The 25,684-nt window shown below is 48.6% G+C and overlaps 1 protein-coding gene across 1 annotated transcript; it reads left to right on the plus strand.

The window, feature by feature from the left end:
- The first annotated feature begins 24,974 nt into the window (after window positions 1-24,974).
- On the plus strand, window positions 24,975-25,412 carry LOC147900571 (uncharacterized). The gene has a single exon (XM_087376681.1). The coding sequence runs from the start codon at window positions 24,975-24,977 to the stop codon at window positions 25,410-25,412; it is 438 nt and encodes a 145-aa protein (XP_087232807.1).
- The last annotated feature ends 272 nt before the right edge of the window (window positions 25,413-25,684 follow it).

Raw genomic sequence — 25,684 nt, forward strand, 5'->3', positions numbered from 1 at the left:
CCATGAGGGCCACCTCGGAGATGTGTTTGTCATCCAGGCAGAGGAGGCTGGCCTGAAGCTAGTCCCTGATCTCTGCACGTGAAGGGGAGAATCCAACCACATACTACGAAGCGTGAGTAGTCAGCTGCGGCCTCCTTCACCACTACAATCTGTTGCACTGTCAAAGTAACACGGTAGGCCATTGGAGATGGAGGTCCGGAGGGGCCCCTGGACACTGCCATACCAAAAGGACAAACTAAGGCTCCCACTGGAGAGAAAAAGAGGTTGGAACCACAAGTAGGCCTTGCAAAAGCGAGCATACCTCTCGATAGTTGCCCTAGAGCCTAGAGTCCCATGCTCCCAGGTGGACCGTAGAGTGTAAATGATATCCTGCCAGATGGCAACTAGGGTAGCCAAGGGTGGAGCCGGGTGCTCACCCATCACAAGATTGCAATGAGCCACCCAAATGTTCCAAGCCGTGATGCTGGCTACCACCTCCCAAACACTGTCCTCCCTAGGAGGAGGAGGAGCTAGGCTGTCAGGAGGGACTCTCCTGGAGTGCAATCTTTTGGTGACAACATTAGCAGCATCATGCTTGCTAATAATCCATTTTATCATGCTAGAACGAAGCACATTGAGGTGCATTATCATTTTGTGAGAGAGAAGGTTCTAGCTGGTGAGATTGACCTTGTCTATGTCAGCACTGAGGAGCAGGTGGCTGATATTTTTACGAAGGCATTGGGTACCGAGAAGCTTCGCAGATTTAGGAGCTTGCTTGGTGTACGTGAGATGGATTTGAGCTTGAGGGGGAGTGTTGAGATATCAAGCTCTACCCCCGATACATCTCCTGGATGACTATCATTTATGTCACCGCCTATGTTAGTTGTACTCGTGGTGTAGTTAGACTACCACGTATGTTTTTGGTTTGGGTTCACATATGAACCACGTATTCTAGGTTTGACATATAGGGTATTTCCCCCTTCTATTGTATTGTTGTTGTGTGCAAAAGTGAAGAAAGGCTTCACCCTCCAACCTTGTGTCCTCTCTCTTTTGTGTGTTGTGAAGAAAGCTGAACTTGAGTCTCCTATCTCTCTCCCTCATTCTTTACACTTACGAGGGTCAATGATGCTTACCAATCACATAGCAAGCGATCAGAGCCGAGTTAGCCAGTCTTCAGAGCCTTGTGCAAAGTTTTCTAGACTCTTAGAGGATTTCCAGGGCAGGAGGGCTCGCTTCAGGTTCTATTTTCAACAGACATTTTTTGTAAAGAAGGGTGACAAATGCTCTAGAGAGTTCTTTAGGGCAATGGGTCCGAGATAATCCTCAGACATCCTTCAGTGGATCGGAGTATCTTGGACAATGTCTTTTCTTTTTGGGACGCTACTCATTGGGTCCAGGAGAGTCAACAGGATATACTTGTGTTGCTTCTCGACTTCGAGAAGGCCTATGATAGAGTTGACTCGAGTTTCTTGGACGCCACGATGAGGAGATTGAACTTTAGTGAGAGATGGATCTCTTGGGTTCTTCTTTCAGCAGAGGACCCCAATTCGTCAGGGGCGTCCTCTTGCCCCTTATTTGTTTGTCTTTATGGCTGAGGCTATGGGGCGTTTCTTGCAGGCTACTAGTTAGGATACCTTGGGCCTCTCCCTTCCTTTGAGACACGAGCATGAGTTATTGGATATAGAGTTTGCATATGACACTTCACTGACAATCAGAGGTGACGAGCACAGCTTGACTTTGGCTCTAGAGTGCCCAGCATAGCTCCTGATGCCCAACATCTACAAGGATGCTGTATCATAGCCTCACTGGCTCGGCTTTGTTTCCAAATTGCACCTCTCCCAGTCAAAATGAGCAGCCAAGGTTTCATCTTGTCCCACAGGGTTGTCACCGCAGGAAACTTCAACCAGGACGACCACACTATCCATTCCACAATTGCAATCATAACGATAATGTTTCAATCACAAATAGCGTCCATACCACAATTGCAATCATAACGATAATGTTTCAATCACAATTGCAATCATAACGATAATGTTTCAATCATCCCTCCCTCATATATAGGACACAGAAGTGGCAAAAGCACACCAATTAGATCCCCCAACCTAGGGCTAGAGCTAAGGCTCCCACAAGCATTTGCTTTGGTGTCCCACCAAAAACCGTGCTACGGGAACCATTGGCACATCATCTTATGATCCACCATGCAGATGGCAAGAGCCTAGGCTCTCGGTCCTAGCCAATAACGTGCTCACTAAATACTAACAAGTACCTTTAGCCACTCTTAAATAGAAGAGACTTTGTTGTAAATAGCATCCCCAAATTAATATAACCAGTAGGTCCCTTGTTATTGCTCATGGCTCCTAGACCCACATTAGCCCACTGGCCTAGATCCCAAGGCCCATATATCACTCGATTAAGTCCAGTAGTACAAGGATTAGCATACAAGTACACTATAGTAACAGTCCACATTCCATGCCAACAAGCATCTCATACCACCAAAGCCCATCCTTAAGGATCCCATAGCTTGGCATCCCACAACACTATGTATGCAGTAGAGTCTTGGCTCACAATCCAAGCCAGACATTCAGAAGAGGAGCAAACGCTCAACAAAATAATGCACAATAGCTCTTGGCGAGACTCTTATGGAACAGTATCCCACTATTAATAGCATACATAGCTATTGGGCATCAAGTAATGTGCATGGTTCTAAACTTGCCAATTTAATCCCAAGGCCCATTGGATTAAGTCCACTATTCCAAGATTAACAATCCAGGATCATAACAATCCATTTGTGCAGCTTCAAGAAAATAAACTGAAAACTTAAAAAGAACATGCTTCCCACTTTGGCCTCAAGTCTTACAATCAATAATCCTAAACATACCAAAATAAAATATTCCAAAGACATAACAACTAGAATCTAGAACACTTTGAGTTTCTTTATTACTGCTTGAGATTATGACCTTTGCCTAGAAGCAAAAAATCAAATTATTGAATTGAGAAAGAAAACCATTTTTACTTGTACATAAATGAGATAATATGTAAGCTTGAGATGTAATAGAAATCTCAAAAGTATTTGATGTAATGTGAGGCAAACAACATATTTTTGTGAGGGTACTCAGTCAACTCTATTCTAAACTTAGCTAGGGTATGGCTTCGAGTGCAATAATACAATTGATTATGGCATTACTTATTGACAAGGTGCTATTTTGGAGGAGTATTGTGATTCCGACTATGAATGCAACACCAACGGATGACAATCGGCGATAGGGCATTGTTTTTTATTGGGTGGCCTATCTCCTAGGTAAGCAAGAAGCAACACACAATTGCTATTTTCTACAAAAGTGGAGTACTGAGCAGCTTGCACTACGACTTACGACACCCCTTATCTTTGACAAGTTCTCTCTACTATGGGCTTCCCCCAATCAAAAGACAACTTTGACACAATGTGATAGTGAAGCAAAGAACCCAATGTTCCAAGCTAAGGCCAAGCATATCAAAGTGCACTACCATCTTGTTTGGAACAATATTTTAAGCCACATTGACTACGGATCCACTATTAAAAACTTGCCAATATTTTAATTATAAAAGACTTACTACAGTCCACACCGTCTACAACTTGGCTATATTGACCCCATGTGGGCAACAAGTGGAAATATTAGAGAGTCGAATCCCACGTGAGCCCCAATTAGGGGATAAAGGGGAGCACCAAGGACAAGGAAGGATAAAGGATTTTGTTTTATTTTTTGTCCCTATTTTGTGAAGGACATTACCCCTAGGCCTAGCCTTGAGGAGGGTAGGCTAGCCAAAGACTAGGGAGCCGCCCCCCTGCCTTTCTTGTAGGAAGCTTGGTAGCCAGCCAACCAACCTAATCAAACTCACCAAACAAGCCAGCCTCGAGCTACGACCCCTTCTCGCAAGTTGGTCTAATATGAAAAACCCCTTCCTTCCCCCTAGTTTTCCCATATATATGCCATTTTCGCTCCTCCCTCTCCATCAATATTGAAGCCTTCTACTAGGCACATATCGACAAAAGCAGAGGCCTGCATCTATGAAGCATTTTTCTACTCATCTTTGAAAATCTTCACCGCCATGTTTGAAGCGATTCTTGCATCTCAGTTGTAGACAATGCAACTTTCAGTCAAATGTTTCCAATATTCCATAAAGTTTTTCCAGCTTCCTTTCAGTGAGGTGTTGATTGTAGTTCAAGTTGTACTCATAACTTGAGGAGATAATGAGATTGTTTTTTCTAATAGATCTAGTAGTCCACACACCACCTTTTGTTACAAGGCTGAGGATGCCCAGTTCACCAAATATTGTTGCCTATTGTATGCATGTCCTGAGACACGTCTGTCTTGAGCATGTACAACTTTCCCGATCTAGGTGAAGTAATGGCTTGCATCAGGTTGGTTTGTATGTGTCCATTTACATGTGTGATGGCCATCAAATGAACATCCTTGCTTATCTCGCATCCTCACTCAAGACACCGGTTCCACTAGTTGCATATCGTACTATTGGGTCAGACATAAGTGAGTTCAGATAGATCCGAGCCTCATTCATGCCACTAGATTCGCATCCTGCCTGAGAGAGAGAGAGAGAGAGAGAGAGAGAGAGAGAGAGAGAGAGAGAGAGAGAGAGAGAGAGAGAGAGAGGGCAAGAGAGATAGAGAGGAGGAGATAGAATGCCACACACACACACACACATAGAGAAGCAAGGGACAAAGAGGAGCCAATCTAATGAAGAGTGCAAGAGAGGCTAGAGGGGGGGGAGGGGAGGAGATTAGGTGCTACTTATATAGATAAATGTCTAACAATGTGCATTTAATGCTAGATTAGAGGATCAAATCATGACTCATACTTGTTGTGATACTTGTTTTTTTTTTTTTTGTGGCGCCGTCCTATTGGCACCACCTTGGCAAAAAAAGTTGTTTTTTAAATGTGCTTTTGGCCCCAAAAAGCAACCCCCCCCACCCCCCTGCCACCAACTAGGACTCTCCCTCCCTCTCTCTCTCTCTCTCTCTCTCTCTGTCTCTCTCTCTCTCTCTCTCTCTCTCCCCCCCCCCTCCCCCTATACATGTGCTTGTTGCCCCTCTTTGTCTCTATCTCTCTCTCCCCCCTCTCAATATGTCAAAAAGTTTTGTGACTCTCCCTCCCACCCTCCCTCTCTCTGTCTCTGTCTCTCTCTCTCTCTCTCTCTCTCTCTCTCTCTCTCTCTCTCTCTCTCTCTCTCTCTCTCTCCCCCCCCCCCCCCGCCCCCCACTAGCACCCTCACTTGGACATAAGCATTTTTTGGTGACTTTTTGCATCCTAGGACCCTCCCCCCATGCTTATATATTGTTTTCATGTAAATGTATGTCTTTTGCTTTTTTTTTAATGAATATATTAGGGGCACATATATTACACAAATAAAGGAGGGTTTATATAGAGAAGGGGGGGTTCATTTTGGCACCCAAAAGAACAAAAAAAAAAAAAAACTTTTGTTTGCCAAGGTGGTGCCAATAGGAGGGCGCCAGCACTCACCTCTAGACGCCGCCCAAAAAGAAAGAATTTTTTTTTAGGTTTTTTGTTTTTTTTTGGGCGGCGCCCATAGGTGTGCGCCGGCGCCCTCCTATTAGCACCACCTTGGCGAAAAACAGTTGGTTTCTTTTTGTGCTTTTGGCCTCCAAAAGCACCAACCCCCCCCCCCCGCCCCCCTTCCCACATACTTGTGGCCTCACTTGAAGTTGTGTTTTCTTTGAGTTGAACAAGGTCTCTCTCTCTCTCTCTCTCTCTCTCTCTCTCTCTCTCTCTCTCTCTCTCTCTCTCTCCCCTCAATATGTCAAAAAGTTTTGTGACTCTCCCTCTCTCTCTCTCTTTCCCCCCCCCCTCCCCTTGTACATGTGCTTTTTGCCCCTCTCTGTCTCTGTCTCTGTCTCTCTCTCCCCCCTCTCAATATATCAAAAAGTTTTGTGACTCTCCCTCCCTCTCTCTCTCTCTCTCTCTCTCTCTCTCTCTCCCCCCGCCCCCCACTAGCACCCTCACTTGGACATAAGCATTTTTTTGTGACTTTTTGCATGCTAGGACCCTCCCCCCCATGCTTATATATTGTTTTCATGTATCTGTATGTCTTTTGCATTTTTTTGGTGCCTTTTTACTAGGCACACGTATATGAATATATTAGGCATAGATATATTACACAAATGAAGGGGTGTTTATATAGAGAAGGGGAGGGGGATTCCTTTTGGCACCCAAAAGCACAAAAAAAAAACAATATCTTTTTTGCCAAGGTGGTGCCAATAGGAGGTACGTCGGTAGGATAGCTGTTACTACCCAAGGCTACACCTGGTTGCTCCCGCTGCCCCCTCCTCGCCATCTCCTCCTTCTTGCATCCTTCCCCATCTCCTCCTCCACCATTGCCTCCCTGTCTCTTTCGCTGCCTCCTCCCCCGACCTCCTCCTCTACCTTCTCCACCCCCCCTTCCCGTCTCCTCCTGCCTACCCTCTCTGCCTCTCCCACCTTGTCTCTCCACCTCCCCCCCACTACCCCCCTGCCTCCCCTCTCTGCTTCCTCCACTCCCCATCCTCTCCTCCCCTCTCTACTGTCCCTTCTGCCTTCACTGTTGCCCCCTCGCCTCCTTCCATTGCCCCTCTGCCACCTCCTGCCGCCCCTACCACCTCCCCCTTCTGCCTTCTCCACCTCCTTCTCCTCTTCCCCCCCGCCAGCTCCGCTCTCCCACCTCCTCTTCGCCCTTTTACCCTCTCCTTTACTTCTTCTCTCCCTCCTCGCCTTCTCGCCCCCCCCCTCCTTCTCTGCCTTCCGCCCTCCTTGCCCTCCTTCTTCCACTTCCATCCTTACCCCCCCCTTCACTCCGCCTCATCTACGCCTCCCCCTCTGATGCTCTTCTTCCTTTTTCTTCTTTCTCCCTGTAGCGGGAGCATTTATGCTTGATAAGGCAAAAGAAAAACCTTGGTGGTGACCCTTGGTCTGGCTAGAGGGGCTCTATGGTAGCACCCTCAAATCCCACGGCCGTTAAGGTTCTTCTTTCCCAAGTTGACAAGCAACAGGTACAACAAGCAGTTTAGTCCCTCCAAGACAAGGTGCTTGTGCGTAGAATTGTGGGCCTCATACCTACACAAAGACAGGTGTGAGAGTGGATCTAGGCGAGCTTGGCATTAGAGGGAGACCACATCTAGGAGGTCACCATCTATGGACGAGGCATTTTCTTCATCTAGCTCAGCTCCCCCGACACTGCCTCGAGACTTGTGGAGCAGAGCCCCATCCTCCTTGGCCAACTTGTTTACCTCTTTCCTTAGTGGAGGACATGGATACGAGACATCATGTTCCACGTTTTTCGGTTACACTTTCGGTTACACTCCGCTTTCCAGGGCTCCCGAAGGAGTATTGAGCCATCCTCCCTTCCATTGGTCGGGCATTTGGCACAGTGCTTGAGTCCCCGCTAGAGTCGGCCACCTTAGTTCTAGTAGATGATGGAGTCCCCAAGATCAGACTAGTGGTTGAGAGCCCAGAGTCCCTGTGATCCTTGAGACCCTTGAAGGGGGCACACTTCGCCAAAGGGTCGAGATTTTCAGGTTACCAGGCCAGTGTCTCTGGTGCAAACAGATGGGTAACCTTGCAAGAAATTGCCCCCATGGCCTCCCTCATGCACCTCCCCTCCCTCGCGCATAGAGTAGATAGAGTTAGTAGGCCCGAGTCCAACGTCCTCTCAGGTAGGAGCAACAGGAGTCTCAGACCCCATGGGTTACCCCCTTAGAAGGGGATTGGACCCAAGTTAAAAAGAAAAAGAAACCAAGCAAGCAGGCCCGCAAGCGCCACAGGCAGAGGGCCAATCATAGAGAGAGGGACAGGGTTGACCAAGAGGCCTCGAAGGAGGGATAGTAGGATCCACCTCCTTTAGTGGCAGGGGCCACTACCCATCCAAATGGTTCTCCAGCTTCGTATGTTCAGACTCCGCACCCACCCTTGCAATAGCAGCGAGTCCCAAGAGCTCCAAATGTGATGATAGCAAAAGTCAGATATGCTAGCCTGACAGGGGTCATAGAGAAGCTGATCTAGTGCCCCGATGAGCCTGATTAGCAAGGGGGGCCTGAGGATGTCCTTATCCCTCCTCCTCCCCCTCCCCTTCCCCCTCCCCCCCCCAGACCCTTCCTCTTCACTTACCCCTCCCCCTCTAGGGTTCCCCCCGCCCCCTCCCCCCCCTTAGCCCCCCTTCTATGGTCACTCTCACCACCTGCTCCCCTCCCTCTATCCCTCGTGTCCTTACCCCTACCTCTCCCGCCGCCACCCTCTCCACTTCAGTAGCAGGTTCTTCTGCTTTGACACCCCTACCAGTTGGCAAGGGAATGATGATGCCCCCTTCTGCTTCCTCATCACAGTAGCAGGTCCCCGTTCAAGGAGGGATCCTAAGGGATGAGGCTCGTCTTCTCAGTCAGTGGCTCCCAACCTTCAGCCTACGAATCTCTTACTGCAGGACTTCTGGAGGTTTGGACCCTGGAACTATCTGGAGATTCCGGACTCATATCCTCTACCATTAGAGGTAATGCTCATGGTCCTTCAGCCTCGGAAGGGGGGTTTGATCAGTGCAATGGGATCTCCGAGACACCTTGTTTGGAGATTTCCGTTTGCCTTCACAGGGTTGGAGAAATGGTCCCCGGAGGTATTCGATGCTATTTTGGGAAATCATTACACTCATGATGGACGAGTGGATGGGGCCACAAGAACTAGAACTTTGGTACGCCCATGATGCGGAGGTGAACTTTCAGTTGAGCTTCACACACAAGGAGCTAGTGTGTGGTTTGTTGACAGGAGTTATCAGTGGAGGCAAAGGTGGAGTAGGCACACTTCTGGCCCCTCTAGAAGTGTGGGGAGCTAGGTGGAAGCCTCCTTCATGATGAAGTAGGCATGAAAGATCGGTATTGAGCCAGTATCCACACTAGTATGGCGACGCATAGATACTGACTACTCGCCCTCTAAACCCCCAACAAAATCACATAAGCGATCTTTCTGGGATAGGAACCCACCCACAGGAGAGCCTTCTTCCTGACTCCCCCATCCACATGAGCTGGACCATAGTGAGTTGGAACGTACACGGGCTCCACAACCATGTTTGTAGCTAGTTGCAGTACCTGATACTCTGGTAGGAGTTGCAGAGGGCAGTGGTAGGGCAGGCAGTGGACATCCTTATGATTCAAGAGCACATGTTTTTAGCTTTAGACATCATACGACACCATCACCTTCTCCCAAGGAGAGGTCCAGAGGAGTGGTCCCCTGAGGTAGGACGGAGCGGAGGGGTCTGCATCTCAGTCTCACAGACTTTGGCTCCAGAGGTCTACGATCAGGGAGAGCTCATTCCAGGATGGGCAGTTTGGATGGGAGTTGGGACGGGAGAGTCTAGGATTGGGATCTTGAACGTGTATGCCCAGAGGTCTACGATCAGGGAGAGCTCATTCCAGGATGGGCAGTTTGGACGGGAGTTGGGACGGGAGAGTCTAGGATTGGGATCTTGAACGTGTAGACAGTAGTGCTCGACCTTTTGGAGGAGGTTGTTAGAGTGTCTTTCGGATGTAGACTCCTGGATTGTTGGAGGTGACTTCAACAGCCTGGAGTTTGGGGAAGACAAACAAGGTGGAGCCTCTCGTTCTCTGAGATGCCAGGAGCAAAGCGTAGCACCTGGGAGTAGTTCATTTTCATGATCAGTGGCAGAGACCCATGGAGAGAGCCAGATTTCAGCAGGACACTTGGCAGCTTTCTCTTCTCCTTTGGAGAGAGGAGACACGATGGATTGCTACAGAGATTAGTCCATTTCTATGTTGGGGATCGGGCACTACACAGAGGAGGATCTACTGGGATTCTGGCAGGTACCATGATGTCAGACCACTCTCCAATGGTACATCACTTGGGTTAGCCCCATCGAGGTCTTCCCCAAAAGGGGGTCTGGATTCTAGAGCACCTCCTACAGAATGAGGAGATTCAGTAGGTCATGGTAGGGATTTGGGAGCAGTTAGAGATGGCACCATGTAAGGGCTGGGCTCTGCGAGGGTGGCCGATGCAATTCAGAGTAGTAGTGAGGAGCTACGAGCTCATGCCCTTAGGTGGAGGAGGACCCTTCAAGAGGGTGAGCACGCTTTATGGAGAGACCTCGCCTCCATCAAAAGGCTCAAGGAGCAGGACTTTGTTTCTCAATGGCTTAGTAATAGATTTGAGATTGCTCGTCTCAAGCTTCAGGACCTGGAGTTACGACGGGTTGAGTTCTCCTATCACTCCTCTCGTGCCCGATGGGTGCAACAGGGGGATACGATGATGAAGCAATTCCTTTAGACCACTAGGCCTCAATCGGCAGGCACACAATTACAGCATCTCCGGGACATAGCGCATCATGCACACTGAACTGCATTAGATTCTGGACATGACCACTGGTTTTTACAGCTAGCTTTTTCAGACAGAGAGGATGGCCCCAACTGTGGTCGTGTGGCCCGAGACCTAGTTTGGAATCATGTTTCAACAGTAATCTCGCAGGACTTATGCATCAAACTTAAAGAGCCTTTCACAGATGAGGAGCTTTGGGAAGCCCTCAAGGCTCTCCTGACCCAGAAGTGCCTGGGTGAGGATGGCTTGACTTCGACCTTCTTCCAAAACTTCTGGGAGATTGTCTCCACCCCTTTCCATCTAGCTTGTGAGGAGATTTTTGGCTCATGCCTTCTCCCTCAATCCTTGAGCGGGGGGTGGATTTGTTTGATGCCAAGAGGGGGAGATAGGTCAGACATCTGACAATGAAGGCTAATCACTCTGCTTGATACTGCATACAAGATCCTCGCCAAGGTCTTGAGTTTGCGATTACGGCCCCATATTACCGACATCATCCATGACATAGAGACTGGGTTTGTCCAGGAGCACAACATCCTGGACAACATCTTCACATTCTAGGAGGTGGTGGATTGGTCCAGGGAGGAGTCACAACCACTGGCCGTCCTTCTCTTGGACTTTGAGAAGGCCTACGACAGGGTGGAGTGGTCTTTCTTGGAGGGCACTATGAGGAGATTGGGTTTCTTAGATAGATGGGTTAGAGGAGTTTCAACGCTATATGCAGGGAGCTCTAGTTAGATGCTTATCAGAGAACACACAGGCGAGGCCTTTCCTCTCTCTCAGTCATGGATTGGAGCTCGGCCAAACTCTCCCTAGCAGGTTGCACCTTAGTGGCAAACCAGGTCCTTCTTGCCTCGGCTTGGTATATCGCCTCTTGCTAGTGCTTTCACGGAGGATGCATTGGGTAGCTCCAGCAGTTGGTACGAAACTTTATTTGGGCAGGTTCAGATTGGCACAAGGAACACTAGGGCTTGAGTAGCTTGGCAAATCATGGCACAGGCACTGGGAGGCTTGGATTTCATTGATCTAGAGATGAGAGCAGGGCCCTTTTGGGCAAGTTGGTGGTTCATGGCCTCACCCGAGGTGCAGAGCCTTGGAAGCTCCTCTTATTGCGAGGGCTTCTGATGAACAGCCCATGCATTGGGGGACAGAGGCAACCTTCATGTAGATGGATCCTCTCGGAGGCCCACCTTACCGGGAAGGGCTCCCCCCTGATGAGGAGTCTTCACAGGGTATGGTAGAGATTGGCAAGGGGTCTCATCCGTGCTCCGCCTAGATGTAGAGAGGAGTTTGAGCACTAGTCCCTTATGTGGCACCCAAAGATCAGAGATCAATAGGGATGTATGCTTGGACAATGGACTCGCATTGGTTGGGCATAGTGGGACAGTGGTCTAGCAAGGTCCTTTGGCCATTGGAGTAGACTACCTTTGGAGATGGAGGTGAGACTTGATGCCCTAGCGCATCTGCGAGGGGCAGGCTGCAGATGGGCGAGATTGACTTAGCCATTCCTGAGTCTTGGTGGGAAGGACTTCATGTTTGGAGAGATAACAAATGGTTGGGGTAGTTTTCTTGTACTAGTGTTCCCTTGAGGATGTTGATGCAGCGCGACAGCATGCACCTTGGCTTCTGCAGGACTTGGAGGCCTACTTCAACCACTCATTGAGAGGGACCATGGATAGGAGTCTCAATGGGATACACTAGTAGATGATCAAAGTGGTAGGATGTTTGGGGAAGGAGTGGCACATTGACCCTCCTAGTATCTCAGAGGAGGACACCTCTAGACGACACCTTTCATTGTGGGAGGGTAGACCCTTGCCAGTGGGACCCAGGAGAGTGGTTCTGGCCCTCCAAGGGTGACCTAGTTGAGTAGGTGGATGAGGTGCCCTTCTTTTCCTACACCACCTGGATTGGTAGGACGCTTTAGATGGACTCGTCGAGGTGGACCCCCTCAAGGGAGAGACATTGGGTGACTCAGAGAGTGCCCTGGGATGTGCGCTCCAGGTTCTTGATGCGGTTGTGGTCCACAGCTTGTAGTCGAGGAAGATCTCATACTTCTTCTGGCTGACCACCCATACAGGCTTGCCCATCGGGGAGCAGATGCAAGTGGAGGGGCAATGCCATTTCTACTCTGAGGGTGTCCTGGAGACTATCTCTTAAGGATATTTCTTACAACATTAGATAGGGTACAACATGTGTGTGTGGCATTGCTCTTTTGTATGCACACTTGGATGCTTATGCTATGACACATGTCATGAAGGTGAAAGGTTTTTGATGGTGTTGTATATTTACGTATATGATTTCTGCCTAGTCTAGCATGTATCTTTGGTGTGACAAATCACTTTTGCATATGGAAGTGATAGTCTGTCAACTTGTGCAATCAACTAGGCTATGAAAGTGTGGAACTAGTTTGCGCTTTGCAGTTTGAAGAGATAGGTTTGTTTTTTATGGCAACATCCATGGAGGGCATGGCTTTCTATGGCTACATGTTTGCCTATCATCCATGGGATATGAAAATAGCTATGGAGGGCATGGTGATAGTAGCTGGAGGCTACTCTATCACTGGTTAGTGTTGGAGCAAGCAACATCGTCACTTCATGGGGTGGCTTTTCAACAAAAGAGGGAGGCTCAATTTGGGTGGATGCTTATCGTTGTAAAGGGATGGTTATATTAGGAAGGAGGACCTCAGAGGCTAGCAATCCTTTCCACAATGCCCAAAGACGAAGTGTTTCATTTTCGATCAATTCTTCACTACAATCACTTCGATCCACCTCCCCTTGATGGGGCTCATTGATTGTGGGGTGATATGCCTGGATATGCCTTGGCACCCTTGGGGCAATCACATGTATAGTATTATAGCATTTATACTACCTTATTCTCATGATGGTAATCTATTTTCTTTTTAACATATGGAGCAACTCTATGTTTGAGATTGGGTCTGTCACCAATTGAAGGCCCTAGTGCAAGATTTGGCCTGAAACGGAGGAGCATTTTTGGGTGGAGCACTAGCACTACTGGGTGCATATGAAGAAATATTTGTGGGGGATTTGTTGGGTACGACAAAGCATCAATGGGAGTATGCTAGTGTGCCCTTGGGTATTAATCAATGCTATGTAGCACATTGAGGATCTTTTTAATAGCACATGTTGAGTGCTGCCAATACATGGAGTGGGTGCTCAGAGCGGGCTTTCTATTGCTATGATGGTGAAACCGGCCTTTAGAAATCCAAACGACACAAACCTAATTTGTCATTCTGATAGGCCAAAAAATGTATAAACTCTCCACCCTCTCTTCTCTTACTGGCTTTGCTCTGGGTGATTTATGGCACTACAAATATGGTCATCTTCATGTGGAAGCCCTCCATCGTGCCTTCCATGTGATCAGATGGTTCTCAGTCTTCCTAATGTTGGCAATCGACATGGTGTTTGTCCTACCTCCACCCTCGATAAGCAACACCGGGAACCCTCTCCAAAGCATGCCAAACATTGTGCTACCACCCCCCTTGCAGTCTCCACCTTGATCTATCTGGACTGATGCCAGTTATGTCACTTGGCAGATCTACCTATTTCCTCCTCCTTATTGATGATTTCAGCTGCTTCTCCTGGATCTACTTCCTCTCCCACAACATCAAGCCTTCAATCGCTTCCATACGTGGCATCTCATTGGTGGAAAAGGAATCCTGGCACTTTGTAAAATTGATTCGTTCTTAAAAAGGTGGGGAACTCACCTCCCACAAGTTTGATCTCTATCTACAGACACATGGCATTCACCTCTCCCAAAAGATGGCTTTCATTGGCTACAACCCCATCTCCACTGACTATTGTCTCTACAATTCTCATCGAAAGGTGGTCTGTGTCAGCCGGGACGTTACTTTTGATGAGTAGGTACCCTCATCTTCCATCACCTCTCCCCCTATTCTTAGAGATCCGGTTGACCCCCCCGAGCCATCCTCCGCTCCTCCCACCCCTACCTTCATCTCCAAACCCCTCCCCGCTTCCCCTCCCTGCCATCCCTCTGGATTTTGGCAATCTTGAGTAGCGCTCGATCAAAGTACCATGCTGGTTACTAGACACTCTTCGCTCCTTTGGCCTTGAGGACTATTATGCTGAGCCACCTGCAGATGATGATGGTCCTCACCGTTCTCACCATCAATCCCAACTCTTCCTTACGACACATTACAGGTCAATTATGCCTTTATGTCACACATCCTCAAAGCTCAAGAACCTGTTGGAAGTAAGCTATGGAGGCTGAGATGGAAGGCATTTACGTGAATCACACTAGTTCCTCGCCCACTCGCTCCATCTTTGGCATCCAATGGATTTATAAGACAAAGTATGTAGCCAATGGCACTATGGACAAACATAAAGCTCGCCTGGTCACCAAAGAGTACGCTCAACGGCCTGGGATTGATTATGGGGAAACTTTCTCTCCAACCGCACGTATGACTATGATGCGCACCGTCTTGGCATTAGCCGCTCACTATCAATGGCCCATTTATCAAATGGACGTCAAATTGGCATTCCCCAATGGTCATCTTGAAGAAGTATATGTGGATCAACCCCCTGGCTTTGTTGATCCCACATCCCCTATTATGGTTTGTCACCTTCGAAAAGCCCTCTATGCTTGAAACAGGTCCCCCGAGCATGGAACCAATGGATTGATGCCTTCTTTCAACAACATGGATCTTTTTGCTCCCTTGTACATCCAAACCTCTACATCTTCCATGCGGATGGCCTGATGACTTTCCTTATCCTCTACATCGATGATCTCATCCTTACTGCAGCAGCCACGGTGCCCACATTTCTGCCACCAAAGCTGCCCTCTCCTGAGGATCCGTGTCCTCCCCTAGACCATCGTTCATGGATCCTATGATCCTCACGCCCCTTCCTAGGCCACTTCTCCTTAAACGGTTCCAGCACCTCTCGGGACTTGTCTCCACTCCCAAATGGTTCCGACTGCCATGCAGCACATCCTAGGCAAAACCCTCTTGTATCCTAGCCTACCAGTGAAGACACAGAGGCTCACAGACCTATGCAACACCTGGCCTTCCGTGGATAGGGTCCGCGATTTGCAGTTCACATGGAACGCTTGTCGTCGTGCGATGTTCAACCTTCAGCCCAATTTGCTTGGAAGGTTACAACACGGTTCATGGATATTTACAATGGTATGGAAGGCATGGGCTGCTCACCATTCCCCGCTCACTTTCACGTGCACTCACATCCTTCCCACGTTTTGCTTTCCAGTGCATGCCCACACGAGTGCACCATGAGATCACAACCCGTAAAATGGCCCGAGATGTTACTTGCAAGAAAGTACTAGATAGAGTGCCAAACGATGGCTTGATAACGCTTGCTTGCAAGAAAGAGTGTTTACAAGCAACTGAGCGCATAACCGCACGTTTACATTTTCCTGATGGATGCAACCTCACATGCAGGGGGACCGCCTTCCATATATCTTGCACTTCAGCCTCTTCTATACCTCTGGTGATACCTCTCCTTCTGTCCTCACTCTTCACAGCTGGAGTGATTCCGATTGGGCAGCACATCCCGACACTCGCCGCTCCACTACTAGATGTCTTTTCGTTTGGATCCGCCACCATCTCGTGGACTTGCAAACGACAACCCACCGTGGCTCTCTCCTCCACCAAGGCAGAGTATCGAGCCACCTGTAGTGCCACCTATGAAGTAGTTTGGCTCCGGTGACTCCTGTTTGACGTCGGCTTTCACCAATCAATCCCCACCATCATCTATAGTGACAATCAAAGTTGTATTGCTATCGCCTGCAACCCAATGTTTAATGCTAGGATGAAGCATACAGAGATACACTATCACTATACCCATGAGAAGATTGTTGATGGGACCATCATCCCGATCTTCTGCACCACCACTGACGTCACTGACATCTTCACCAAACCCGTGATTCGGTTTCTCCTTCAGCACCACTCCAACTCTCTGGGTCTTGTATTCCACCTTAGAGCGGAGAGGGGGTGTTGAGATATGCATCTCCAAGGTTCAATAGGGAGAGAGGGCCACCCAATGTGAGATAGACCTTGCACCCTGTCGCACCCTGCCAGGAGATCCGTATTTCGCACATGGACAGCCAAATCTGATTTGTACCAGCTAGAGGGGGGCATCATGCACCACCCACTGGGGGGCACCCTGGGGCCTAGTCGGCCATAACTAGCCGACCACATGTACCACAGTTTGGCCGACCAAGTCGGCCTAGTTGAATCGACCCTCCCCCTAGGGAGCTCCCCCAATTGGGGGCTATATATACCCCCTGCTCCCCTGGGTCCTCAACTAGGCCGCCCCTCCCCCTAGGCAGCTCCCCCAACTGGGGGGTATATATACTGTAACGGGTGGCCCGTTGACAAGGGACTGAAGGTCTCAGTCCACCCCATTCTCATTCACCATCCTCAGCATAGACTAAGGGCTAAGGCTCTTAGACCTCTAGGGGAGTAGCTCTATGAGGATCAGCTTCGACACCGACCGCAAGGAGAAATCCTTGCCCTCCATTTGGGTCAAGGGGGAGTAGCCCTTTGACATGATCATGTGATCCATCCAAGGGGAGCAGCCCATGGTATGTATGGATCCCCACCATGGCTCTTTAGGGGGCTCAATTCAAATGGGCAAGTTTGAATTCATTGGCCCTTACAAGTGGCTATTGGAGGCAAAGGACCAAAGCAGGAAAGGCTGCTTTAAAGAAGGCGGCTGATTGTTTGAAGCAAGGGGACTAAGTCCCTCCAAAATCATCAAAATTTCACACACACGGGGATTCAAATCGAATCAATTATTGCCTGAGGTGTAGCTTGGGGAAAGGAGATCGAGAGCTGAGAGCTCCTTGCGAGAGAGCCCTAAGTGTTGGTGAGGATTTTCATAGCATCTGAGAGATGCTTCTCTTGTAATCTTCACCCTGTGAGGCGTTTTGCCCACACGGCCTCTTCCTTTTGGAATAATATAATCGTCATACTACCTATCTGAGTTTAAAAAAAACGCTAGAGTTTCTCTGCATATTGATTCTCTGAGAGTTGAGGGAGATAGGCTTTAGTTCAGCGATCCCCTCCCCTTCGTTATGTTCTGTCTGTGCAAGTACTTCGGAGAGTTCCCCTTTGAGCCAAGGCTTCCTCTGGGACTGAAGAAGGAGCCTCTCAGTTGGCAACACAATCGGTGGCTTGTGGGAGGTGTAGGGATCATCAAGGTGCAGGCTCAAGAGGTCTTCCCATCGAGATGCAGAGAGTAGTGGGCTTCAACCTTTGAGCCATTTGGTCCAGGCTCCCGTGAGGGTCTAGAGACCCTCCTAAGCATCTCCTCTACAAAGATGCAGGGTTCACCCCGATCGGATCATAGAGAAAGAAGCGCCTGAGACTGCATCATTGACGGACGAAAACGGATGGAACATGCAGTTCTGTCATGCCCTAGCCTTGGAAGCTCCAGGAAGGAGTTCGTGACACGGGTCAAGTTGTCTCCCAAGCAAGCAAGATGGTAGGATTTTCTAGCCAACTTCGACTTCGAGATCAAGTACAAGCCTGGCAAGGAGAATGTAGTGACGAATGCCCTCTCTCAAATCCCCTACTTGGCTGCAGTCCAAATTCTACATGGGTCAATAGTTTTGGAAGAGTAATAGGGTATGGGGAGGATGAATTTGCCAAGAAGATACTTGGGACTGAAGCAAAGCGGACACACATCGAGGTACATGATGGAGTCATCTATTCCAAGCAACATAGAGTATATGTTCCATGTGTGGGAGGCTTGAGAAAAAGAATGATCAAAGAACATCATGATCTACAATGGGCAGGTCATCCAGGATAGGAAAAGACTCTTGAGTTGCTCTCAAGAAACTTTTGGTGGCCACTAATGGAGAGAGATGTGGATGCCTATGTGAGGACTTGTCACATTTGTGGGCAAGACAAGGCTGAAAGGATGAAACCAGCAAGGCTACTTCAACCTCTAGACATTCCATCCAAACCATGGGAGAGTGTCTCCATGGACTTCATAACCTGTCTACCCAATAGTGAGGGATACACAGGCATATTTGTGGTGGTTTGTAGACTCACAAAGTATGCACACTTCATTCCATACAAGGGTACTTTGGATGCCCAAGCAACAACAAGGCTCTTCTTCAAGTTTGTGGTCAAACACCATGGGCTACCGAAGGAGATTGTGTCTGACAGAGATGGGAGATTCACTGGCACTTTCTGGAGCACTCTGTTTGCAATGTGTAGGACTAAACTTGCGTTTAGCAGCTCATATCACCCTCAGTTTGACGGACAAACTGAGAAGATAAACTAGTTCATAGAGGACTTTCTCAAGCACTATGTCCAAGGAGATCAAACTGATTGGTATGCTCATCTAGATGTAGCGAAATTCTGCTACGACAGTTGGTAGCATTCATCCACTGGGTTTTCCCCCTTCGAATTGGCCTATGGATACCAACCTTTGGCTCCAGGGGAAGCATCAGTGTTACCTACTGCAGGGGGAGTAGCTCCAGCAGGTAGTGTCTTCCACAAAGAGTGGGTGACAAGGCTTAAATCTGGCCGACAACAGTTGGGTAGAGCTCAGAATAGGATGAAGAAATTTGCAGATAGGAAGAGGAGGCATGTGGAGTATGAGGTTGGCGAGAAGGTCTATCTCAAACTCAACCATGAGCAGTTCAGCATGCCCAAGCAGCTCACGGATCGTCTTTCACGTAGATGCGATGGGTCTTATGAGATCGTTGAGAGGGTAGGCAAGCTGGCCTATCGTCTGCAACTTCCTCCTCATCTACACATTCATCCCACCTTTCATGTTTCAATGTTGAAGGATGCTCATGAAGATGATCCAACCCCTGAGCAACGGAATAGAGGTCTAGCTCTCGCAATGGATCGTGGAGAGGGTGAAGACCTTGAGTGTATCATGGCACACCATGATAGACCGAATCAGTTCGGGGCTAATAGGCTGTACTATTGTCACTGGAGGGAGCAGACTTCAAGTGAAGACTCATGGAGGACGGAACCTTCTCTATGGCGGTTCGTGGACATCGTGTGCAGCTACAATGATTCACACCCCTTTCCAAAGTAGCGAGGGAGTAAGAGTAAAAGGGGGGGAATGTAACGGGTGGCCCGTTGACAAGGGACTGAAGGTCTCAGCCCACCCCCTCCTCATTCACCATCCTCGGCATCGACTAAGGGCTAAGGCTCTTAGACCTCTAGGGGAGCAGCTCTATGGGGACCGGCTTCGACACCGACTGGAAGGAGAAATCCTTGGCCTCCATTTGGGTCAAGGGGGAACAGCCCTTTGACATGACCATGTGATCCATCTAAGAGGAGCATCCCATGGTATGTATGGATCCCCACCATGGCTCTTGAGGGGGCTCAATTCAAATGGGCAAGTTTGAATTCATCGGCCCTTACAAGTGGCTGTTGGAGGCAAAGGACCAAAGGAGGAAAGGTTGCTTTAAAGAAGGCAGCTGATCGTTTGAAGCAAGGGGACTAAGTCCCTCCAAAATCATTAACACTTCACACACACGGGGATTCAAATCCAATCGATTACTGCTTGAGGTGTAGCTTGGCAAAAGGAGATCGAGAGAGAGTTGAGAAGTCCCTGGGAGAGAGCCCTGAGTGTTGGTGAGGATTTTCACAGCATCTGCGAGATGCTTCTCTTGTAATCTTCACCCTGTGAGGCGTTTTGCCCACAGGGCCTCTTCCTTTTGTAATAATATAATCGTCATACTGCCTATCTGAGTTTTAAAAAAACGATGGAGTTTCTCTACATATTGATTCTCTAAGAGTTGAGCGAGATAGGCTTTAGTTCAACGCTCCCCTCCCCTTCGTTACGTTCTATCTATGGAGGTACTTCCGGGAGTTACCCTTGGAGCCAGGGCTTCCTCTGGGACTAAAGAAGGAGCCTCTCAGTTGGCAGCACGATCAGTGGCTCATGGGAGGCGTAGGGATCATCAAGGTGCAGGCTCAGGAGGTCTTCCCATCGATGCAGAGAGTAGTGGGCTCCAACCTTTGAGCCATTCGGACCAAGCTCCTGTGAGGGTCTGGAGACACTCCTAAGCATCTCCTCTACAAAGATGCAGGGCTCGCCCCAATCGGATCATAGAGAAAGAAGCACTTGAGACCGCGTCGTTGACGGACGAAAACAAACGAAACGTGGGAGCAAAAGAAGTAGGAGAGGGGCAGAAGAAGAAGATGCCTTGGAGTTCACCATCTTGTCCCGAACTCTGAATCTTTTACTTGTTGAAGTCCACAGCAAAACCAGCACCAAGAGAACCTCAAACCATGAGTGCTTCAAGGCACAAAAGACTCCTTCCTTCACGATGGATCTCTTCCTCAACTACTGCTTTGATACCATGCTAGAGATTATGCAAGTAGCACAAGTGTACATGCAGTGGAAAGGATCAATAACAATGCTGGAAATGAACACAAAGAAATGATAGCAAAGGAAAGCTGAATAGAGTGCAAAGTAACTCCTATATAATCTCCACAAACCATGGGCGAACAACAACTCCTACAATAGGAACAACAGGGCAACACTCAGGGGCAGCAGCTGCAGTTGTCAGAGGGCAAGAAGAAGTGCGAAATACACTATGTAATGAACTATCTGGAAGAGGACAAAAGTGTTGAGATATACATCTCCATGATTCAGTAGGGAAAGAGGGCCTCTATTATAGGTGTGCCCGCCCAGTGTGAGATAGACCTTGCACCCTATCTCACCCCACCAAGAGATCCATGTTTTGCATGTGGACACCTAGACCCGGAGCAACCTGTACCAGCCTGAGGGGGGCCAGAGTGTAACAAGTGGCCCGTTGACAAGGGACTGAAGGTCTCATTCCACCCCTCCTCATTCACCATCCTCGGCATTGACGAAGGGCTAAGGCTCTTAGACCTCTAAGGGAGCAGCTCTATAGGACCGGCTTCGACACCAACCGCAAGGAGAAATCCTTGCCCTCCATTTGGGTCAAGGGGGAGCAGCCCTTTGACATGACCATCTGATCCATCCAAGGGGAGCAGCCCATGGTATGTATGGATCCCCACCATGGCTTTTGAGGGGGCTCAATTCAAACGGGCAAGTTTGAATTCATTGGCCCTCACAAGTGGCTGTTGGGTAAAAGGACCAAAGGAGGAAAGGCTGCTTTGATGAAGGCGGTTGATCGTTTAAAGTTTAGAGGGCTAGTTCCCTCCATTTTTCTCACTCAATCAAAAAGGGAATCGACTCCACTCAGACATGACATGGAAGACCAGCTGGAGAGAGAGAGACTGAGAGCTGTGAGCTCCAGGAAAGAGTCCCTGAGAGAGTGTGAGACTTCCTACTGCATTTGAGAGATGCTCTTGTTGTAATCTTCACCCTATGGCGTTTTTCCCACAGGGCCTCTTCCTTTTGGATTAATATAATCATCATACTTCCTATCTGAGTTTGGAATGATGGAGTTTCTCTGTACACGAGATTCCTGAGTGCTGTGGTAGTCAAACGCCCCCCCCCCCTTCCGATTCATTTGTTGTGTATAGGTACTCTTGAAGGTTCACTTGGCACCCTCTTGGACTAAGGAAGGCGTTCCTCAAACAACAGATTGTTTGGCTCCTTACGGGAGGCGTAGTGCTCGTCAAGGAGCGGGCTCAAGAGGTTTACTTAATGATGCAGAAGGTCGGGTGCTTCAACCACTAAACCATTTGGTTCACAACTTTGTGAAGGCCTAAAGCCCCTCACAACTATCTCCTATACACAAGCTCAGGGTCCCATTCAACAAGACGCAGGAGAACTAACCGACTGAGTACCCGCGTCATCAACGGAAGTTTTCGACGAAAACTTTAGTTTCGCCACGCCATAGCTTGCAAGCCTTGGTGAAGGAGCTCTAATGCCCAGCCCACCGAGCCTTTCGGTTCAGAGGGTTGCCTCGCTAGCGTGATCATGAGCACGTGCTCATGATATAAGCATTGCACCAGAAAAGGAGAACGGGGTCGACAAAGGTTCTCTCTGATTGACAGAACGTGGCGACAGAAGAGGACGAAAATCTGCAGAAGGACTCCCATCGATCCATTCCATCATTTGAGTGGCTCATTGTCAACAACAGCTTCCCTACAAGTTCTCCTCGATCCACAGAAGCAGTGCGACGCTATAGCTCCGCATCTCGACGTGTGCATGGAGGAAGGAAGGCTGTCGAAGCTCCGAGGCCCGTGAGCTAGCTTATAAGCTTATGGAGGGTAGAAGCAAGTCTCAAGCAAGGCCACGGCCCCAATGGTTAGCTGGGCCATGAGGTATTCCGAGTTACAGCACAGAGGTTGGGGGTTGTATACCCAAGAGCGGATGTAGGGCACGAGTTGACGAGGGGGCCGACCCCCTTTTGCTGTCCAACAGAGTAAAGAATATAAGCTACCGGCTCGTCTTCGCTACACTAACCAAGACTAGAGCCCGTGGCTAACCCGATGATTGACGCTAAGCATGGGATCCAAGAGGTCTTTCGAGTTTGATTCATGGTGCGGCTGGCGCAGATCCTTTTGCAAGGCACTAAGTTCGATTGGGGACACGGTTTTAGTGGCTCCGCATAAGTCAAGTGCAATGGCCTTGACCCTAGTGGCAAGGTAGTCGTAGAGTGCCCGTGCGCAGGCCCCGCCACCCTGGTTCATGTCCCACCCTAACCTGCAGGAAAATAAACTACGCGTTAGCATCTTCCATACCGTATGGAATCGACAGTCCGCTAAATTCGGACGCCCAGCTACCTTATTTTGGCAGTTCTACCAGTTTAGTCCCAGCTAGCTAAGATTAGTCTCAACTAGCCAAATTTGGGGCTTTTGAGATCTGACTTCATAGGCGTCTTTCCCCGCTTGTCTTGAGGTTCCTGAGCACATAGGCAGGCATTACTTTCGATACACAGCGCTCCAACCAGCCCTATGTGAAGGAGAGGTTCTTCATAGTCAGTAGCTCACAGAAGGAGTTCCTCAAAGCTAGCAATGACGCCACAATCTTGTGTGTTTCTCTTATCATCAATCCGTTGTGTTCGAAAATGCTTGTCCCAGCTCATCGAAAACTAAGTCAAGCCAATCGTTGAATCCCGGTAGGGGACCAACCCGGGGAGCAAAAGAAAAAGAGAAAATTTTTTTGTGAGAACTTTGCCCTCGTGACAGTGGTATCAGAGCTCAAAGAACTAACCAGAGTCAGTTCACCCAAAGTTTCAGCTTGATCAGTTTGGGGAGTCAAGTGAGTTGACAGTTTTTTCCCACAGTCTGTGTTTTCTCATACAGACAGTCCAGCCAGTTGGAGACCATCTTCTCAATCATGGGTGATTCAAATGAGGTCAATGGTGCTGAACCAAGCGATACCAGGAGTCGGACCAAGATCAAGTTTCGGGAACATGATGCAAGCCTTGAGGCCATCGAACTTGCTCTCAGTGAGTTGCAGGCAAGCCAGGGGCTTTTACAGCAGCAACTTTCAGAAGCAAAGATCGAGCTTGCTCATGTGATGAGCAAGCTAATCAAAGATGATGGGACCAGACCATCCGAAAGGCATCGGGTTAAGCTTAAGGAGCACGAACCCTGCAAGGGCGCACGAGAGGTGAAGGTATTGGAGAACTTCACCTACAACATGCAACAATACCTTGCCCTTACCAAGATAGTCGAACCCCAAGAGCAAGTACTTCATGTCTCAACCTACTTGGTGGACGATGCAAAGCTATGGTGGAGGAATTACCAGGAGGATGAGAGGACCAACCGCAACACCAACACCATTTCGACATGGGAGGAGCACTCACAAAGGCTGAGGCTGCAATTTCTCCCCTCTGACATTGAATGGAAGGCTCGAGATGCCTTGAACAGTCTCAAACACACCAGAACCCTGAGGGAGTTTATCAAGGCTCACTCCTCCCTTATGCTACAAATCAAGGAGATGAGTGAGGCTGATCGGTTATACTATTTTATCAAAAGGCTGAGGCCTTGGGCACATGATGAGCTCATGAGGGAGCATGTCAAAACAGTGGCTGAAGCCTACGGGGTGACTGACCGCCTTACCGATTGGCAAGAGAAGAATCACAATGGTGAGAGACACAAGACCAAGCCAAGTGGACAAGGGATCCCTCCATTCAAGGAGAAGAAATTCAAGAGGTTTGGCTCAAAGAACAAGAAGAAATATTGACCGGTGGGGGAGGTTTCAGTTGAGCAGGCCAAGCCAAAGTTTACTATAGCTCAAAAAGGCAAAGGCAAAGTGAACAACTACTCAGCCCAAGAGCAGCGTGGGATCGGTGAAGGCTTCATTGAGTCTTTCAGCCCCAAAAGGAAGCGGTTGCTATATTTGCACAGGGGCACACTTTGCTAGGGACTGCTCTATGAGACAGTCACTTCAGACCATTCAAGAAACAGAGAATGAGCAGCCCACTCAGACCATGATACCCCTCTAGCTTCTAGGAGCAACGAGTGAGGACAAGGTAGCCTCAGATTTGTTGTTTGTTACTGCAACAGTAAATGGACACCTAGTACGGGCTATTGTGGATAGTGGGGCCAACCACAACTTCATCACTTCTAAGAAGGCAAAGGAGATTGGACTGAAATCAGAGATCAACAAGGGGAAAATCATGAAAACAAAGAACACCCCAGGCCAAGCAGTGGCAAAGGTGGCCAAAAGGGTGAGTGTACAAGTGGGAGGCTGCTCTAACAGATCAAAGTTTTCAGCAGTATAAATGGATGACTTTGAGCTCGTGTTTGGGCAAACATGGCTAAGAGCAAACAAGGTACTCATCAATAGCCATGATGAGCAACTGGTTTTCTACAAAGATGGAGGTTGGGAGGTAGTGAAAGCTTCAAAGCAAAAGGAAGCTCCTTTACCCCAACTCCTCTCAGCCATGCAGTTAAAGAAAGCAGTAAGGAAGGGAAATCAAGCCTATCTAGTGGTAATCAAGGAGCATGAGGATGACTCAGCTGCAATCAAAAGGCATGTACCACATGAGGTTCAGGCCTTGCTGATAGAATATGCTGATATCGTACCCGAGAAGCTTCCAAGGGAGCTTCCTCCAAAGCGGGAGATTGATCATAGAATAGAGGTGTACCCTAGTTCAGATCCTGTAGCCAAGGCACCCTACCGTTTATCTCAAGATGAGAACAAGGAGCTAAAAACTTAGTTGCAAGAGTTGCTCGAGGCAAGATTTATCCAGCCCTCAAACTCTCAATACGGAGCCTCCGTTCTCTTTGTCAAAAAAAAGGAAGGAGACTTGCGTCTTTGCATCGACTACCAGGCTCTCAACAAGGTTACTATTAAGAATCGGTACCCCCTTCCTAACATGAGAGAGTTATTTGATTCTCTAGTGCATGCTCGGTACTTCACGAAGATAAATCTAAGGTCCGGGTATCATCAAATCAGAATTAAGTGAGGTGAAAGTCCTTCCCAATTGAA

Source organism: Dipteris shenzhenensis, chromosome 7 (genome assembly GCF_047967505.1).
Source record: "Dipteris shenzhenensis isolate YYH24624 ecotype China chromosome 7, Dip_SZ_1.0, whole genome shotgun sequence".
Classification (NCBI taxonomy): domain Eukaryota; kingdom Viridiplantae; phylum Streptophyta; class Polypodiopsida; order Gleicheniales; family Dipteridaceae; genus Dipteris; species Dipteris shenzhenensis.